Source organism: Micromesistius poutassou (assembly GCF_964030765.1).
Source record: "Micromesistius poutassou genome assembly, contig: SCAFFOLD_503, whole genome shotgun sequence".
In the NCBI taxonomy this organism is placed as follows: Eukaryota; Metazoa; Chordata; class Actinopteri; order Gadiformes; family Gadidae; genus Micromesistius; species Micromesistius poutassou.
The window spans coordinates 10,723-31,165 of NW_028178734.1; the positions used below are offsets into that span (position 1 = coordinate 10,723).

The 20,443-nt window shown below is 51.4% G+C and overlaps 2 protein-coding genes across 2 annotated transcripts; one reads left to right on the forward strand and one right to left on the reverse strand.

The window, feature by feature from the left end:
• Positions 1–819: 819 nt before the first annotated feature.
• gucy2g (guanylate cyclase 2g) lies at positions 820–16,597 on the forward strand (the record flags this gene model as incomplete). The annotated part of the gene is made up of 21 exons (XM_084490224.1): positions 820–1,734; positions 2,237–2,585; positions 3,868–3,992; positions 4,106–4,288; positions 4,841–4,985; positions 5,115–5,250; positions 5,784–5,887; positions 6,242–6,408; positions 6,963–7,100; positions 7,340–7,423; positions 7,511–7,615; positions 7,735–7,806; positions 7,990–8,158; positions 8,962–9,117; positions 10,348–10,525; positions 11,203–11,343; positions 11,930–12,122; positions 14,711–14,885; positions 15,001–15,099; positions 15,588–15,856; positions 16,583–16,597. 21 exons carry the CDS (start codon positions 820–822, stop codon positions 16,595–16,597), a joined length of 3,918 nt encoding a protein of 1,305 aa, XP_084346350.1.
• A 252-nt stretch (positions 16,598–16,849) lies between these two features.
• tectb (tectorin beta) lies at positions 16,850–19,908 on the reverse strand (the record flags this gene model as incomplete). Its single annotated transcript, XM_084490221.1, has 10 exons — positions 16,850–16,932; positions 17,070–17,102; positions 17,192–17,270; positions 17,972–18,134; positions 18,492–18,575; positions 18,656–18,759; positions 18,924–18,996; positions 19,097–19,248; positions 19,382–19,572; positions 19,842–19,908. The coding sequence occupies 10 exons, from the start codon at positions 19,906–19,908 to the stop codon at positions 16,850–16,852; spliced, it is 1,029 nt and encodes a 342-aa protein (XP_084346347.1).
• Positions 19,909–20,443: the final 535 nt, after the last annotated feature.

Below are 20,443 nucleotides of genomic sequence, written 5' to 3' on the forward strand. Positions count from 1 at the left end.
CAAGTCCTCACAGGTGTGAGGGCACACAGCACCTGGGCCGACTCGGGAGGTTAAGCACTCACACACGAGGATGTGTGATTGAATCCCAAAGTTAGAAGAGAGGATCTGCACATTTTACTAATGCCTCATTCTATCATAATATAAAAACTAGTTCATAATGATTAATCGCATTAATGTCATAGTTAACTCGCGATTAATCGCAATCAATCGCACATTTTTATCTATTCTAAATGTCCCTCGATTTCTTTTTGTCCCGCTATTTTTTCTAATTTTAATGCTCTTATCAACATGGAAAAGTGGATCTGCTTGCTTTGTGCAAATGTTTTTCTTATTGAAAACAACATTGGCATATACTGTAGTGTTCAATTTCACACTAACATTCTCACTTGGAGCAAATAATCTCCCAGACAGTGTAACACTGTCCATCAATAAAAGGGAACAAAAAAAATAAACAATAGTAATAAAAAAATCAAAGTCAATTGCAAGATTTAAAAAATTGACGCCGTCAAAATGGGTTTGCGTTAACGCCGTTAATAACGCCTTTAACTGACAGCACTAATAAAAACATCATATTAGTTTAGGAATAAACGTTCTATATGATCAGGAATTCATTAGACACTAAAAAAAATAAACAGCAAATCAGCCCAAGCGGTGTCTCGTATGAGAAGCACGCTGCAGGTGAACCGCTTCACCCCTCGTCCCCTTATTCCCTCGACCCCAACACTCTGGGAAGATCCCGCCTCGCCCAGGGAGAGGGTATTTAAGCAGAGCGAGGGGGGAGAGAGAGAGCAGCTCAGAGCGGATCAGCCTCAGCAGACCATGGTGCTGCGGGGCTCCGGCCCGCTGGGTCCACCCGGACCGCGGCACGCCGGCCGTCACGCACTCGGCCCGCTCCTCCTCAGCCTGGCCCTGGCCGCCGCACTCCCTCTCTGCAGCGGGAACCGCCCTGGGAGCGGGAACGGGAACGGGAACGGGAGCGGGAACGGGAACGGGAACGGGAACGGCCCTGGGAGAGGGAACGGCCCTGGGAACGGGATCGGCCCTGGGAGCGGGAACGGGAACGGCCCTGGGAGCGGGATCGGCCCTGGGAGCGGGATCGGCCCTGGGAGCGGGATCGGCCCTGGGAGCGGGATCGGCCCTGGGAGCGGGATCGGCCCTGGGAGCGGGATCGGCCCTGGGAGCGGGATCGGCCCTGGGAGCGGGAACGGGAACGGCCCTGGGAGCGGGATCGGCCCTGGGAGCGGGATCGGCCCTGGGAGCGGGATCGGCCCTGGGAGCGGGATCGGCCCTGGGAGCGGGAACGGGAACGGCCCTGGGAGCGGGATCGGCCCTGGGAGCGGGAACGGGAACGGGAACGGCCCTGGGAGCGGGATCGGCCCTGGGAGCGGGAACGGGAACGGGAACGGCCCTGGGAACGGGATCGGCCCTGGGAGCGGGAGCGGGAACGGGAACGGCCCTGAGAACGGGAACGGTTCCCGCCAGCTGCTTATCGGGTTCCAGGCGCCGTGGAACACGTCGTTCCCGTTCAGCGCGCTGCGGCTGGGCGCGGCCCTGCAGATGGCGGTGGAGAAGGTGAACGCCGACCCGGCGTCGTTCCTGGGGAACCACAGCCTGGCCCTGGTGGTGTCCGACTCGGGCTGCGACCCCAAGGCCTCGCTGGCCGGCTTCATCCACCAGGTGTGGCGGCAGAACGTCACGGCGCTGTTCGGGCCCGCCTGCCCCGAGGCCGCCGAGGTCAGTGCCCATCGAGACGTCACGTGACCCGACCAGGGGACGTCACGTCACGTGACGACGTGTGACGTGATGTGATAGGACCTGGTCAGTTGATGTGATGTCAGCGTCTGCTGCGTGGCGGCGCTGTGGTAGGAGGGTCAGACCAAGACCTTCGTCCTTTAGATGAGATTATTATTTTGTTGCTTGCTGAGATGGAGGATGAGGATGAGGAGGATGAGGAGGAGATGGAGGACCCCACCTCCTGAGTGTTCTTGTGTCCGACTTCCGACAGTGTGGGAGGGAGATGTAGGGTGGTTATTGTTGAATGAACGACGCCAGAGAAGTAGATGTTTCTAGAAGTAGTTAATGTGGTTTGTTTAGTCATAGATGTACGTCTGGGTTTAACCAGGCACCAGAGCCAGGCCCAGCGTGGTTTAGTCGTAGCGGTTTGGTCCAGTTTGTCACGCCGTCTTCCACAAAACGTTCCCATTTGTTACCTCCGTGTTGTTCCTCTGACTGACAGGTGACCGGCCTCATCGCCTCCACCTGGAACGTCCCCATGTTCGGCTACGTGGGCCAGTCGTCCAAGATGGACAACAGTCGCATCTACGACTCCTACATCAAGATCATCCCTCCTCTGAAGCGCAGCGCCGAGGTGCTGGTGAAGACCCTGCACTTCTTCGGCTGGAAACACGTGGCCATGATGGGGGGCGGGCAGGAGTCCAACACCTGGGACCGCGTGGACGCCCTGTGGAAGACGGTGGAGGACCCGCTCAGGGCCGGCTTCACGCTCACCGCCTGCCTCAAGTTCGACAGCACCAAGCCCCTGCTGGTCCGCAGGAACGTCAAGCTGGTCTCCACCGCCGCCAGGGGTAAGCCTTTCCATCAGGGGTGGGCAACTTTCATGATTAAGAGGGCCTTTGATCATCACCATCAGAGGGCACATGGCCCTTCACCGGATATGAGAGAAGATACTAAATAATTCATAATAAGAACAAATGATGTGTAGATATATGTCTGTATCAGTGGGGCTGGTGATGAAAGCTGTTGGTGTGGGGTAGTCATGGTCTGGGGGTCCTCCCCCAGAACATTTAGAATTTGGTAGAAGATGTCATTTCCTGTATTCTGGTGCATTTTGAGGATGGCCACTACCTAAAAAATCATTCAGATTCATAGCCTATGTATGTTAATTGAACCAACATGCAATGCAATTTCATATTGTCCATGGTCAAATGCTAATTTTAACATGTCTATACTCTTGTTAAACAACAAACACAAGTTTGTTTTGAAAGCCACATGAGTGATTCTTATGTTTTTCAGTGCAAAGGGCTCTCATACATCATCATTCAATGATGGCACAAAACTGAAAAACAGTGGCCCAACATAAGTGCAACAACTAGCATTAAATTCAGTGCAGTTGTAGTAGTGGCGACTTAAGTTGAAATCTTTCATGACTGATATTGTTTCTAAGCAAACTAGACACATGGGTTTGCCTTTGAATTCTATTAAAAGATACTCTGCTTCTCATCTTGACTAAAAGGTACGGTTTTTTCTTGAAAAATATATATATTATTTATTTTAATCTTAAATTATCTGCGAGATTATATATATTATATATATATATATAAATATAATAAGTGTCGAGGCTTGACGGGAAACATGTGACTGTGTGTAGTTTGTAGTCATATTTGTTGTCGACCTTTTGACGTTGTGAACCAATCGGTGAACAACACGATAAGCCGAGATGAGGACAATAGCCGTTTCTCAATACCAAGTACACGGACTACGTTCTCGCGGACTTGGAAGTACGTACTTGGCAAGTCCAGACTTCCAAGTACAGACTTCCGAGAACGCGAGTACGCACCTGCAATTGGAACAGCAGCAGACTCGATGATGCATTCTGGGATATTTAACGGTCCCAAGTCCACACGAGTCACCTCCGATGCATCCTCGGTAGAACGGCCTCATCGAGAACGCATCGAGAACACTTCCGGGTTTTACGACAGTACTCGCGTACTCGGAATTGGAACAGTGCTTGGGCTACCACTGATGACGTTTATCGAGAACGCAAGTACACGAGAACACACGAGAACGCGAATTGAGAAACGGCTAATGAGTCCCACCCCCTGACGTGCGCCGTGTGCTCCTGGCCAGTGATCGTGGTGCTGGCCAACAGCCAGGACTCTCTGTCCATCCTGCTGGAGGCTGAGCAGCAGGGGCTGATGGACGGCCAGTATGTGTTCTTCCTGCTCCAGCACTTTGAGGTCAGTGGCAGTGTGGTGAGTGAGAGGGAACCCACCGGTGGCTGCAGGTTATCCATTCAGACATTGGCCCTGTACCTCTGTGGCGTGGCTTGTGATTGCTGTACTGTTGTTCTGTCCGCTTCCTGCAGGACAACATCTGGAACGTGGCCCTGGGCAGCCAGAGCAGCCAGGCGGCCATCGCGGCGTTCAGCATGACCTTCGTCATCGGCCAGAAGTCGTACAGCGGCCACGAGTACCACGACTTCTTCCAGCGGGTTTACCAGCGTCTGAGGGAGCCGCCGTTCCTCAGCCACCTGAGCTCGGAGAGAGAAGTAGGCCCCCCCCCCCACAGCTGTACCCCTCTGTATCCTCTGCTGTGTGGTTACCAGTGTTGTGCATGAACTAGATCAAAAGAACTAGTTCATTGAACAAGTTCATTTTTCTATTAACTTTTAACTGAACTTATATTGAACTGAATATTTTTAACTAAAGAACTTGAACTTGAACTAGTTCAGATTTTGTGACATTCTGAATTGATGCTTAGGTCCAGATGACGTGTTTATTAAATATAGTTATTGCCTTAGTTGCGATGAATGAAAAAGGTGTGCAAATAGTATCCACAACAATTTTAGATTGTAGTGATGGGCAGCAGGTAATGGAGAGGATTAATTAAAAAAGATAAGCACAGAAATATTCACTCCCACAGTTTTTACTTGGATTCTAAAATAACTGTTAATGAACTGAACATGAACTAGTTCAAAACGGAATTGGTGAACTATGAAAATGAATTTATTTCATTTTCTTTTGTATGAACTGAACTTTGAACTAGTTTGTGTGAAGTGTGAATTTGCACAACGCTGGTGGTTACTCTAAATGTCACACAGGTCAGTCCGTACGCCGCCTATCTGCACGACGCTGTGCTCCTCTACGCCATGGGCCTCAAAGAGGTCCTCAAAGACGGACAGAATCCTCACGATGGGCGACAGCTCCTCAAGAGATTGAAGAATAAAAAGGGCGTCCGATTCTATGGTGACCTCAAGCGTTCATCACAGCATCGTCACACAGCTCACTCTGTCGAGTTTCTTTTGATATAGAGATCCAATTATTGAAATGTTCTCCTCAACATCAACGTTGATTTGTGGATCGTGGTTATTGCAGGAGCATCTGGACTGGTCCATTTTGACGAGCAGGGAGAGAGGAACGTGGACTATTCTATTTACGATCTACAGCACACTGACGACACCTCTATGTTTGTGCCCGTCCTCAATTATGACAGCATCACCAAAGCTATACAGTAATACATTCTTCAACACCACTTCCCTAGTAGAAGTAGCAGTAGCAGTAGCACTAGTAGTAGCAGTAGTAGTAGTAGTAGTAGCAGTAGTAGTAGTAGTAGTAGCAGTAGCAGTAGCAGTAGCACTAGTAGTAGCAGTAGCAGTAGTAGTAGCATTAGTAGTAGCAGTAGTAGTAGCAGTAGCAGTAGTAGTAGCAGTAGTAGTAGTAGCAGTAGTAGTAGTAGCAGTAGCAGTAGCAGTAGCAGCAGTAGTAGCAGTAGCAGTAGTAGTAGCATTAGTAGTAGCAATAGTAGTAGTAGCAGTAGTAGTAGTAGTAGTAGTAATAGTAGTAGTAGCAGTAGCAGTAGTAGTAGTAGTAATAGTAGCAGTAGCAGTAGTAGCAGCAGTAGTAGTAGTAGTAGTAGTAGTAGTAGCAGTAGCAGTAGTAGCAGTAGCAGTAGCAGTAGTAGTAGCAGTAGTAGATGTAGAAATCTCCTGTACATGCTGTAAGTAGTGCTGTAATGGATTACAAATGTTGGAGTTTTGATTTCAGACCCACGGCCAAGTACGACCATGTGGTGTGGCCCGGAGGAAAAGCGCCCTCCGGTAACCCAGAGTGTGGCTTCAACAACGAGCTCTGTGAATGGCTTGTCAACGGTTTGTTCTGACCCATCTTATCTCCCTCTAGTACCACAAACACACCCTTTCTGTTCACCACCAGGCGTTATGGATGTTAGTAAAGCGGGGCACAATAGCAGAGTGCCCAGGATGTACGGGATTCAATCCCCAAAGCCAACAGCCTCTCCCTGTACGCCTCCTGGGCCCTGACCTCCCACCTGCTCCTTAATGACGCTTAACGACTGATCACTAATTAGGACGTGTTGGCCCCTCCCCCAGACGTTGCAGCTGCTTAACGACTGATCACTAATTAGGACGTGTTGGCCCCTCCCCCAGACGTTGCGGCTGCTTAACGACTGATCACTAATTAGGACGTGTTGGCCCCTCCCCCAGACGTTGCGCTGCTGGCTCTCCTGGTGACCTTCCCGGTGGTCGGCATGGTGACGCTGCTGGGCGTGGGCATGCTGCTGCTGCAGAAGCTGCGTCTCCAGACCCGTCTGGACGATAACCGCTGGTGGCTCATCAAGTACAGCGACATCGTGATCATCAAGGAGCCCAAAGTAGGACTTCACACGCCCCCCCCAGCCTGCCGCTCTGTAACGGACGCCAACTAGCCTGGGCTAGCTGGCGGTAGTACGTTGTAAATCCTCACACCCCTAGCCTTAAGAGCGCTTCTAGCCGCTGAGTTAGCAGCCTGGGCTTTTAGCTCAGTGGTCGGAGCGTTCCACTCCCATGCCGGTAGTGTCGTAGTTCGAGAGGTGGCGGGTTCGAGACCTGCGAGCGGTCGAACCGGCCTCTGCTACACCGCCTCCGGGCGCAGTCAGTGCCCCCAGGAGCAGGGCCTACTTCTGCAGTCCACCCGTGCTCAGGGGCCAAGCCTGGTAGTGCAGTTTTTTTAGCGGGCTGTGGACGGGTCCCTCAGACCATGGGGCCCGGAAGTAGATATCCCCGTTCACTCCAATACAAGCGGGGAACAGGATTGTGTCTCCACAAATTTTCTAACAAATGTTGTTTGGGCCGGGCCTCCGAGAGGGCTCAGTGCGCGTATAGTATCACATATAGAGACTAATCGGGGGGTTAGTGACTTCAACTTCCATATGATGCTCCTCCCCAGGGTCTTCAGGGCATGTCTCTGAGCACCACCATCAGCAAGGCCAGCAGTGGCTCCCAGTCCGGCGCCTCCTACCACAGCCACGGCCTGAAGGACAAGTGTGGCAAGGACCAGGTGTACAGCACCATCGGCCTCCACCAGGTACCTGACTAGCGCCGCTCCTGATCGGCACAAACATCCAACCGGTACATTTGTAGGATTCCCTTGTCGCGCGATACTGTCGTTTTTATGTTTTATGTTTTAATGTTGATTGAGAATTCTACTTTTAATCATTTCTGAACATATGTTCCCCTTTCCAACATGTAAAGAGGACAAGTAGAGACAGAGTAGAACAAAGACAGGCTCAGGACATGACTAACCGAGAGATTGGTGTGTGGCAGGGAAACCAAGTGTCCATCAAATACATGAAGAACCAGACGCCCCTGGACATCCACAAACCCTCCATCATCAACGAGATCAGCGTGGTAAAGTTCACCTTCTCACCATCAACACTAGTCATACTGAACGAGCTCATTCCCAAAGCCCCGGTAATGACGTGTTTCTGGTCTCAGATGAAGGAGCTGAAGCACGAGAACTTGGTGCAGTTCTTCGGCGTGTGCATTGAGCCCCCCAACGTCTGCATAGTGCTGCAGTACTGCAGGAAAGGAAGCCTCCAGGTGAGTGCTAGCGTCTGCATGGTGCTGCGGCACTGCAGGGGGCCTCAGGGTGCCAGGTTTGACGCGGCCATGCGTCTCGTGTCCCGCCGCGGTCTGACCACGTTCTCTGTTCCTTTCAGGATGTGTTGAAGGCTTCAGATGTGGAGCTGGACGCCATGTTTAAACTCTCCTTCGCCTACGACATCGTGAACGTGAGTGGTCAGCTCACGTCTGGCCTTGAACCCTAACCCATTTTTTTCTAAAAGAACATTTCAAGTTGGTTCCACTTCAAACCTCGTTGAGGGGGAACGCGGCCCTGCTTGGACCCGGACAGCGCGGTTCTTCAACGTGTTCTGTGGCCAGTGGTCAGTGGTCTAAAGCCTCTGTTCCTCCAGGGGATGGAGTTCCTTCACAAGAGCAGCCTGAAGTCCCACGGGAACCTGAAGCCCAGCACCTGCCTGGTGGACAGCAGGCTGCAGATCAAGCTCTCGGGCTTCGGACTCTGGGAGCTCAAAAACGGCAGCAAGAGCAGAACCGTAGCGCTGGAGAGTCCACGATACGAGGGTGGGTTCTGTGGGGGTACCAGGGTGGGTTCTGCGGGGGTACCAGGGTGGGTTCTGTGGGGGTACCAGGGTGGGTTCTGCGGGGGTACCAGGGTGGGTTCTGCGGGGGTACCAGGGTGGGTTCTGCGGGGGTACCAGGGTGGGTTCTGCGGGGGTACCAGGGGGGGTACCAGGGGGTACCAGGGTGGGTACCAGGGGGTACCAGGGTGGGTTCTGCGGGGGTACCAGGGGGGGTTCTGCGGGGGTACCAGGGGGGGTTCTGCGGGGGTACCAGGGTGGGTTCTGCGGGGGTACCAGGGGGGGTTCTGCGGGGGTAGACCCCCTTCCTCTTCGGAGTTGTTCAATCCATTCATCAAACCTATGATGTCGTTTGCTGGTGATTGACTAATCGCTGCTGCACTGTAAACTGTTCACTGTAATATTACAGTAATCTACTGGCAGCAAAGGGCTTGCACCGTTGGACTGTCTGGAGTCTTAGCTTTCATTTGACTTAGTCTGTGTAGATAGCATGATGTGAAAAGATAGTTTTTATGAACGTTAGCATTTAGCTTCTAACGGAAGTAAAGCGGATACGTAGCACCTAGCCTCCAGCCTCCAGCCATATGAGCGGGGTTCCCCCGCACACACACGCCCGCTATAGAGCAGCGACGTTTCCAATCGATTAATCATTTTAATCGCCGCTCGACTACGAGAGCAGCCTTTTATTTCATCACCCAGAACACACAACCAGTACAGGGGGTCCCCCCCCCCCCCTCCACACCCAGGGGTCCCCCCCCCCCTCAGCACCGCCCTTCTCTGCTGCAGATCTCTTCTGGATGGCCCCGGAGCTCCTGAGGCTGGACTGCCTGCCCTTCAACGGGACGCCCCAGGGAGATGTGTTCAGCTTCGCCATCATCATGAGGGAGCTGCTGCTCAGCACGGAGACCGGACCGTACCACGACCTCAGCCTGCCGCCCAGAGGTAACACACACACACACACACACACACTGACCGTACCACGACGTCAGCCTGCCGCCCAGAGGTAACGCTGTCACACACACTGTCACACACACGCTGTCACACACACGCTGTCACACACTGTCACACACACACACACACACACTGTCCGTACCACGACGTCAGCCTGCCGCCCAGAGGTAACACTGTCACACACACACACGCTGTCACACACACTGTCACACACACTGTCACACACGCTGTCACACACACTGTCACACACACGCTGTCACACACACGCTGTCACACACACACTGTCACACACACGCTGTCACACACACACTGTCACACACACACTGTCACACACACGCTGTCACACACACGCTGTCACACACACTGTCACACACACGCTGTCACACACACACTGTCACACACACACTGTCACACACACGCTGTCACACACGCTGTCACACACACTGTCACACACACTGTCACACACACGCTGTCACACACACACTGTCACACACACGCTGTCACACACGCTGTCACACACACGCTGTCACACACACACTGTCACACACACGCTGTCACACACACTGTCACACACACACTGTCACACACACTGTCACACACACTGTCACACACACGCTGTCACACACACGCTGTCACACACACACTGTCACACACACGCTGTCACACACGCTGTCACACACACACTGTCACACACACGCTGTCACACACACGCTGTCACACACACACTGTCACACACACGCTGTCACACACACACTGTCACACACGCTGTCACACACACACTGTCACACACACGCTGTCACACACACTGTCACACACACACTGTCACACACACGCTGTCACACACACGCTGTCACACACACTGTCACACACACTGTCACCAGTCAGAAGGTACACACACGCTGTCATTGGTCAGAAGGTACACACACGCTGTCATTGGTCAGAAGGTACACACACGCTGTCATTGGTCAGGAGGTACACACACGCTGTCATTGGTCAGAAGGTACACACACGCTGTGATTGGCCAGATAAGGAGGATGCTCCTGTGTCATTAACCACTGAGTGTCCGTCCCCACTTGGTAAAACTAACTCATTATTTATCGGTCTACAATTAACAGAATTGATGCAAAGTATTACTCCCTTTGGGGGAAACTGGACAGGAAGTAGAATGATGACAACAGGAAGTAGAATGCTGAAGGTGACCGTCAGTGTCCGTGCCCCCAGAGGTCATCAAGCGGCTGCGCTGCCCGCCGGCGGGGGGCCCCCTGCGGCCCTCCCTGTCCGTCCGGCCGGGCGACGAGCACCTCAACGCCCTGCTGACGGCCTGCTGGAGCGAGAGCCCCGACCGCCGGCCGCCCTTCGGGTCCATCCGCCGCCGGCTCAAGGAGTCCAGCCCTGATAGGTCAGACCGGCTATGAACCCGCCCACTCGGGACCCGCCCACTATGAACCCGCCCCTTCATAAACCCGCCCACTATGAACCCGCCCACTCTGAACCCGCCCACTCTGAACCCGCCCCTTCATAAACCCGCCCACTCTGAACCCGCCCACTATGAACCCGCCCCTTTATTAACCCGCCCACTATGAACCCGCCCACTCTGAACCCGCCCACTATGAACCCGCCCCTTCATAAACCCGCCCACTATGAACCCGCCCACTATGAACCCGCCCCTTTATTAACCCGCCCACTATGAACCCGCCCACTCTGAACCCGCCCACTATGAACCCGCCCCTTCATAAACCCGCCCACTATGAACCCGCCCCTTCATAAACCCGCCCACTCTGAACCCGCCCACTATGAACCCGCCCCTTTATTAACCCGCCCACTCTGAACCCGCCCACTCTGAACCCGCCCACTATGAACCCGCCCCTTCATTAACCCAGCTCTGCGTCCCTCATCCATTCATCCACACAGAGGAATGGGTTTCATGTGTTCATCCATTTTCTTCACCTTTTTCAGGCAGGATATGGCAGATGAGATGCACACACACACACACACACACACACACACACACACACACACAGGACTCAGACAGGACACACACCCTTACTTACGACTGCTTCCTCCCGTCCGCCGCAGCCACGCCAACATCCTGGACAACATGGTGGAGAAGCTGGAGAAGTACGCCAACCACCTGGAGGAGGTGGTGGAGGAGCGGACCAATCAGCTCATAGCGGAGAAGAGCCGCGCTGACAAGCTTCTGTCCAGCATGTTGCCACGGTAACGCAAGCCAGGGAACACCCCCCTCCCTCCGACAGAATAGCCCCTAAAGACTACCCCCCCCCCCCGATGAGATAAGACTCTTACTGCCCCCCCCCCTCACTGCCCCCCCCCCTCACTGCCCCCCCCTTACTGCCCCCCCCCTCACTGCCCCCCCCCTCACTGCCCCCCCCCTTACTGCCCCCCCTCACTGCCCCCCCCTCACTGCCCCCCCCCTTACTGCCCCCCTTACTGCCCCCCCTCACTGCCCCCCCCTTACTGCCCCCCCCTCTTACTGCCCCCCCCTTACTGCCCCCCCCTCACTGCCCCCCCTTACTGCCCCCCCTTACTGCCCCCCCCTCACTGCCCCCCCCCTCACTACCCCCCCTTACTGCCCCCCCCTTACTGCCCCCCCCCCTTACTGCCCCCCCCCTCACTACCCCCCCTTACTGCCCCCCCCTTACTGCCCCCCCCCTCACTGCCCCCCTCTTACTGCCCCCCCCCTTACTGCCCCCCCCTTACTGCCCCCCCCCTCACTGCCCCTCCCCTTACTGCCCCCCCTCTCACTGCCCCCCCCCTCACTGCCCCCCCCCTCACTGCCCTCCAGGCTGATCGCGGACCAGCTGATGGCGGGCCGCTGCGTGGAGCCCCAGGGCTACGACATGGTGACCGTGTTCTTCTCGGACATCGTGGGCTTCACCTCCATGTGCTCCGTCAGCTCAGCCATGGAGGTGGTGACCCTGCTCAACGACCTCTACAGCCTCTTCGACGACATCATCAAGATGTACGACGTCTACAAGGTAGGACCCCTTAGGTTACATTAGGTTACATTGGGTTACCTTCTGTTACCTTCTGGTACCTTCTGTTATCCTCTGTTACCTTCTGTTACCTTCTGTTACCTTCTGTTACCTTCTGTTACCTTCTGGTACCTTCTGTTACCCTCTGTTACCTTCTGTTACCTTCTGGTACCTTCTGTTACCTTCTGTTACCTTCTGGTACCTTCTGTTACCCTCTGTTACCTTCTGTTACCGCTGTATCTTCTGTTACCTTCTGGTACCTTCTGTTACCTTCTGGTACCTTCTGTTACCTTCTGGTACCTTCTGGTACCTTCTGTTACCCTCTGTTACCTTCTGTTACCTTCTGTTACCTTCTGTTACCGCTGTATCTTCTGTTACCTTCTGTTACCTTCTGTTACCTTCTGTTACCTTCTGGTACCTTCTGTTACCCTCTGTTCGCTGTATCTTCTGTTACCTTCTGTTACCTTCTGGTACCTTCTGTTACCTTCTGGTACCTTCTGTTACCTTCTGGTACCTTCTGTTACCTTCTGTTACCTTCTGGTACCTTCTGTTACCTTCTGTTACCTTCTGTTACCTTCTGTTACATTATATACATACCTCTAACTTTAGTGTTTGTTGCAGAGCGTTCCAAGTGCTAGGGGCATCAAAGAGGAAGGCAGTTTTGCCAAGATCTGAGCGCACACTAGGAACCCTGAGAGTGAGCCAGTTGGATCTGGTTTGGTAGGATCCAAGATTCCACTGTAATAGGGAGGAGATGTAGGACGGACGTTTACCACTGATGGCTTTAAAAACAAACAAGTGCCAGTGGTATCTGCGCTTCAACGATAGAGAGGACCAGCCAACCTGGTCTATAGAGAGTGCAGTGGTGTGTATTATAGCTGTCACCAGTGATGAATCTAATAGCGGAATGAGAGACAGAGTCCAATTGCTTCAATGTAGATGCCTATAAATTACATCTCCATAGTCTAAAACTGATAAAAATACAGCCTCAACAACTCTCTTCCTACTAATCAAGAGAAAGCTGGACTTGTTTCTGTATAGAAAGCCCACCTTCTGTCGAAGCTTGGAGGCGAGAAGGTCAATATGAACCTTAAAAGAGAGCTTCTCATCAAGCCATAGCCCTAGATATTTATATTCCGTGACTCTCTCTATAAGAGAGCCGTCAACAGTTAAAAGAAGAAGTTTTGTCTATCTTTCTAGGTCTAGAAAATAACATAAATTTGGTCTTTTGTGAGTTAAGGACTAATTTAAAATTAAAGAGAGTGTCCTGTAGTAAGTTAAAAGAAAGCTGCAAGTTGTCAGTTGCAGCCTGGGGGTATCTGCAGTACAGTAGACAACAGTGTCATCTGCGTATAAATGGGCATGGCAGTTATAGAAGAGACTAGCTCATTGATATATAGAGTAAAGAGTACGGGACCCAATACCGAGCCTTGAGGGACACCTTTTGTAATGGATAGGAATTCCGAATTTCCACGTGGTGATTTTACGCATTGACGCCTGGAAGATAGGTAGCCATGAACCCACGCACAAGCATCAGTATCCAAGCCAATGTCAGACAGCCTTTTCAAGAGCAGCTGGTGATCGACCGTGTCAAAAGCCCTTGAGAGGTCGACAAAGAGGGCAGCACAGTGCATGCGACTATGTCGTTGGTTACCAGTGTGATAGCAGTGATGGTACTATGGTTAGGTCTGAAACCGGATTGGTGAGGATTAAGAATCGAATGGCTTGACAGGAAACACTTTAATTGGGCGTTGACTAAGGTCTCAAGTACTTTGGCCAGGCATGGGAGTGTAGAGATCGGACAATAGTTATCCAGATTGTCCCAATCCCCCCCCCCTTGTGTAACGGAATGACTCACGCTGATTTCCAGACCAGCGGAAATAAGCCCGATGAGATGGAACGATTAAAAATGTATGACAATGGCTCACTAATTGTCTGAGCAGCCAGTTTAATAAAAAAGTGATCTAAGTGATCCTCCCCAGTAGATGACTTCGGGTCTATGGATTGTAAGATTCTGAGGATCTCAGAAGACATAAAAGGCTGAAAGGAGAAATGCAAGACATGGTCAAAGCGGGGACTACCATCATGGACCTCCGATGGAGGGGGACCAGGAAACAGCTTATCGAATAAATGACCAGCTTCTGAGAAGTGCTTATTAAAAGCAAGACTAATATCACTTGGATCTGAGATCACACAGTGTAACTGTGGGGCAGAACACTAGAGGGCCGACTTTTTGTCATGTTAATTGCACCCCAGAACTTGGCAGGATTTGAGTAAGAGGTGGTGATTAGATTTTAAAAGTATTCAGATTCAGCTTTCCTAACGGCTGTAGTAGATATATTTCTGAGTTGTCTGAAGGACAGCCAGTGTTGGGGGTCAGCAGTGCGTCTGGCTCGGGACCAAGCACTGTTCCTATTATTTAAGAGAGTAGATAGCTCCTGCGTGACCCAAGGCGCTACCCTATCTTTAATCCTAGACTTTTTATATGGCGCGTGCTTGTCTACAAAGTAATTAAATGTAGTGATAAAAGAGTGGAGAGTGTCCCCGGGCCTCGGACAGGAGCGTGTTTGTACATGATGCGGCCCTTTCAGGTGGAGACCATCGGGGATGCCTACATGGTGGCCAGCGGGCTGCCCATCAGCAACGGGAACCTGCACGCCGTGGAGATCTCCACCATGGCCCTGCACTTCCTCTCCGCCATCAAGGTGTTCCGGATCCGCCACATGCCCGGCGAGCGGCTGGCGCTCCGCATCGGAATACATTCAGGTGAGCGCTTCGCTTGTTCTCATCCTTTCCGTCATCCTCGGCGTTTGTCAGTGTGTTTGAAAGCCGTGCGATGTACGATGTGTGTCAAGGCGTCCGATGTGATGTGCCTGTGCAGGGCCGGTGGTGGCGGGTGTGGTGGGCTCCACCATGCCGCGGTACTGTCTGTTTGGAGACACCGTCAACACGGCCTCGCGCATGGAGAGCAACAGCACATGTGAGATTACAACTCATTAACTTGTTCATTTAAACACCTTGGTGACACTGATAAGAACGTGGAGGTTCTCTGGTATCTGGAGATATCAGGTTCTCAGGGCCTTCTTCAATCATACTGATTGATTACTCGTCATATAATGTGAGGCAGCTTTTTGTACTTTGTCACTACAGTGTCCAACATGTGTGTGTTGATGCTCTGAAACTGGTTCACAGCTCAATTAATTAAGGAATTTTCTCTGTATACCAATTTGAATTGTGCAGAGAAAGGAAAAAATATTTATGCATATTATGGCAAGCGAACAGTTCCATAGAACAGGTGTATGTGCAGAAAAGATTCATCCCACTTTGGTCTTGGAAAACCCTTTCTTTCATAAGAGGTTTATACATCTCTGTTAATTATAAGATGTTTACTAATCTCTGTTCATTATAAGAGGTTTATCTATCAGTTTATTGCAAGAGGTTTATGAATCTGTTTATTGGGCTTCACAGCTTTAAAGATCCACATCTCCCAGACCACGGCTGATATCCTGAATCTGATGGGAACCTTCGTTCTGGAGGAGAGAGGAGAGATTGAGATAAAGGTGACAGCCTGGTTAATATTACTTTCACTCTATGACGAGAGGTTTGGTCTGACTGTAACATGTGTACCAAAGGGCAAAGGGAGCCACAAGACGTATTGGCTGCTGAGCAAAGAGGGCTTCAACCCTCACCTGGGCGGGGTCCCATCTGGTTCCGGTGGCTACAATCCACTGGATCAGGTAAACCTTTATATAAACCTTTTATTTATCTTATCTGTCCATATCAACCAGGCTAAGTTTAGCCCTGCATGTTTGGGAAAACATGGTTAAAGTTCAAACTCACGTCTGTTCAGGAAACAATAACGATTAATATTAAACTTACTTCACTTTAAAATGCATGTGGTTGACTGTTTCTTTCTATCTCCATTGAAGAGCAAACCAAGCGTGAGAGATTCAGAGCGACCGAAGCAGAAGACAACAAACAAAACTCACACCACTGACGGGGAAATGACCACCGTTTGCATTTGAAGGAACACTGGACACGATAACGGGCTGATTCAGACCGTTACCCGACAAGAATATTGGTGTATGATAGACGATAGTTATCGTTGGCTCCCTCTAGTTGTGGATGGAGAACTGCAGCCTCATGCGTCTCTTAGCGGGAGAGGTTTGCCTTCACTTGTATCAGTTCGAATTGTTTGGTTAATTATGTCCTCTGCAATGGAGTAATGAATTGACACCCAACCCTTTCTGTATTGTATGTATATTTATTTACTTTATTTATATTTGGAGCAGTGACATTGGAGTACATTTTAAGAGCTCATTTAATATTCTCCATGTGGATACTCTTTCTTTTATGTGGATAAATGAAAACACTAGACCAACATATTTATTACCTTAATACATCTACATGTGAACATGGCAATTTATATACAAACTGTTAGAATTATGTTATTGTTATTCCAGGCACATTCCAAGTGAATATGAATACAATACATGACATTATTATGTTTAGTCTCGTAGTCAATTTCTCAGATAATTGACAAATAATTAATATCGACAAATCTGTCCACTCTCTCCCTGAGTCCTGGTGGCACTCTGTGTGTGTGTGTGTGTGTGTGTGTGTGTGTGTGTGTGTGTGTGCGTGTGCGTGTGCGTGTGTGTGTGCACACATGCAGTGAACGTCATGGTCTATACAAGGAGTGGATGAAGCAGTGGTCCATGTTGTCCGTGTTACTGCAGTCCCTCCATGTGTCGTCCGTACGTCAGCCCCAACACAGCGGCCAACACGGCGGACATGAGGCCGACCGAGGCCTCTGCACGGGGACACCAACACTGACGTTACACTCAGCGCATCGTTTGGATATGTTTACACAAACGTTCTGTAAGAAGGAATCTAAAAATGAATCGTGTTCAACGTCATGAGCATTAGTTAGTGTGTGTGTGGAGTCACCTGCTGCGTGTGCCTGGTTGGAGGAGCGGGCCGCTGTGGGGAAGGACGCAGCGTTAGACGACATTATACTGAGGTCTCCGTGAGGAGGGATGGAGCGTTCCAGGAGAGCACTGTGGGAGTACCTCTGATCTGGAACTCTGTGCTGAGAACCCCTCCGCTGGGCTCTGCCTCGGCCTGGAGCCTCCTGGCCGAGCAGGGACTCTGGAGAACCGGAGAAAGAGATGTGGTCAGGAACGTCTGGACCCCCAGATCACACCTGAGCTATGGGCGAGGTTAGGACTAATAATAACACTTCACTCAGGATTAGAGAGACTCATCTAAACATCGGCTGATGTATCAAAGTCTATTTTTTAATCCTTGCAAGTCTATAAGCATGTATACTCTATGAGTCTATAAGCATGTATACTCTGAGTCTATAAGCATGTGTACTCTATAAGGCTATATGCATGTGTACTCTATGAGTCTATAAGCATGTATACTCTATGAGTCTATAAGCATGTATACACTATGAGTCTATAAGCATGTATACTCTATGAGTCTATAAGCATGTATACTCTGAGTCTATAAGCATGTATACTCTATATTATAGAGTATACGTGCGTATAGACTCATAGACTATGAGTCTATATGCATGTATACTCTATGAGTCTATATGCATGTATACACTATGAGTCTATATGCATGTATACTCTATATTATAGAGTATACGTGCATATAGACTCATAGACTCTATGAGTCTATATGCATGTGTACTCTATAAGGCTATAAGCATGTATACACTATGAGTCTACATGCATGTGTACTCTATGAGTCTATAAGCATGTGTACTCTATAAGGCTATATGCCTGTATGTGTATATATGTATATATATATATGTGTGCTATATGGTGGTTATAAGTCACCGGCTGGCAGACGAGCCTCTCCCCGTCACAGATGGTGATCTCACAGTGCAGCCACACTGTGGACACCTTGTCGAAGCGCTGGAAGCGGAACGAGTTGAACTTGAACATGGAGCGGCTGTCCTTGGCGTTCTCGAATATGGTCACCGTGTTGTCTGAGGAGCAGCTGGGGAGGGGGGGGGGGGGGGGGGTTAGATGAAACGTGGAACACAGTCCTCCTTTCAAGACCGATCCACAGGAGCCGAAGGGCCCTGGAGGCGCCAGTCAGTTTACGGATTCAGTACTGAACCAATAAGGTCCCTGAGGGGTACGTCCTGGGTCCCCAGGGGTCCAGGGTCCCCAGGGTCCTGGTTCCATGTTCTACACATGTTCCATCCCAGGGTTCCTTAAGTTGAACTGCACAGTTCATCTTGACCCTGTTTTCTGACCCTATTATTTCCGTACAAGCGGTGCACTCAGTTTGTTCACTGAAGTGGAAGAACCTTTTAGGTTTGATAATGATACAAGAGCAGTCCTTCCATACCTGTTCAGAATGAGGCTCCACCTCTTCTTGTCTGTCGAGTACGGAGTGGGCGTGGCCCAGCAGTTGCCGATCACCACTTTAAACCTGAGGAGGCGAGAGGGGATGAGCGTCAGGAACCGGCCGGCCCCCGCGGCTCCTCCTCGGGGGGCCTGGTGGCGCCGTACCTGTTACTGAGGCCCTTGGCCTCGATGCCGATGAAGACCTCCGAGCCGATCTCCGAGGTGTCGATGACGTAGGGCGCGTCCTTAGCGTACAGGAACTTGGAGTTCTGCAGGACGCACAGACAGCTTTAGCTCATGACCTCACCTCCAGGTAGAACCGTCCTACCCCCAGAGTACCCCCACTAGAACAACATGTCAGACACATCGGAAATAAAGGATCAAAGTTAAGACAACGGAACTCCACTGGAGGATCCGCTGAGGCACCACTCACCGTGAACACGTTCATAGACAACTGCGATTTAAAAGTGCCTAAACTGCCGTTGTTCACATAAACTGTGGCCACTCTGGAAGAAGCAAAGGGTTTAGTAACAACACTGCAAGCCGTTGGGTTAGATCGATGCTTCTCCAAGCGTGCCGCCGCCGCCGCCGCCGCCAGGTGCTTACCTCTGGCTGAACACGGCGTTGTTGACCAGGTAGGCGGCGCGGTAGGTGCAGCTGAAGGTGTAGTTCACGGGCTGGTTCCTCACCGTCAGCGACGTGTCGTTGGACACGATGGAGTTGTAGAAGATGTGCTTGGGGTCCTTCCCCGGCAGATACTGCAGGGAAGACGAAGAGGAGGAGGAATCGTCAGTCGTTCTCGTTCCACACGGCTGTTGTGTCATCTCCGATGCGCCACAGTGCACAGGAGCTGTGTTGAGCACTCTCTCTCTCTCTCTCTCTCTCTCTCACCTCGGCCTGGGTGCCGCAGTACGAGTGGTTCTTGGGCGTGAGGTCGGGGATGATGAACCTGAAGTACCCGGCGCTGACGGCGCCCGTGTAGCACACCCCCCCCAGGGACAGCTGGCCGATCTCCCAGCCGTACGGACACTCGGGCACGTTGGCGATGATGGCGTTGGGGAAGCAGGAGACCATCACGTAGTCTGAGACCCGGAAGGGATCAACGTCACACAATCAGTACACATTCAGCATCGCACACCAGACTCTGACTCCTGGTGGACGTTCGTCAGCGTCGCCTAGGCAACATGGCGTACGACATCAGACATCACAGACATCACAGCCGTCCACATCTCCACCGCGGTGAACGGTGGTCGGTCTGAATCAGGTCTGGAGGAAAACCAAGGGTTTCCCTGGAGCTGTAGTCAGCCACACACACATCAGCAGCTTGGATATTTGGGGTTTGGAGATTTACCGGCTTTTTGAGGCGAGCACGACCAGGCCACCGGCAGCAGCATCAGAAGTACCCAAACAGAAGCCATGGCGGATCTCTAGAGAGGAAGAGCAGCGGAACGGATTCAAGAAGCATAAACCTGTCAGGTCTGATCCACTCAGGGTCTGGCTTTACTCACCGACGGGGAAAACGGTCAGTTTGATGTCAACGGACCGTCATGGCTCTCCAACAGATCACTCACGCCAATCACTTCACGGCTTCAACATCTTCACCACTTGAGTGAGGATATTTATACTTTTACCGGTAACGTCGTTGAACCTCTTACCTCCCCTTCTCCGCGGTCTCCATGGCAACGTGGGGCCTCCATTGTAGGGTTTCCTACAATAGTCCTCTGTGCGGACATGGACATTGACTTCCAAATGGCCGGCGTCTCCCGGGAAAACCCGAAGCACAGTGTGGCTACTGGGTTTCTTCCTGACAAAAAAAGTGATTGTTAGTGTACATGAGATATTCTATTAACACGCATGTTTGTGTGTACGGTCGGTCTGCCCGCAGAACAACGGGAACCTGGACGTCATGTCCAGTGACAGACGACGGAGCCACCTGGGCTTTCACTGCAGGCT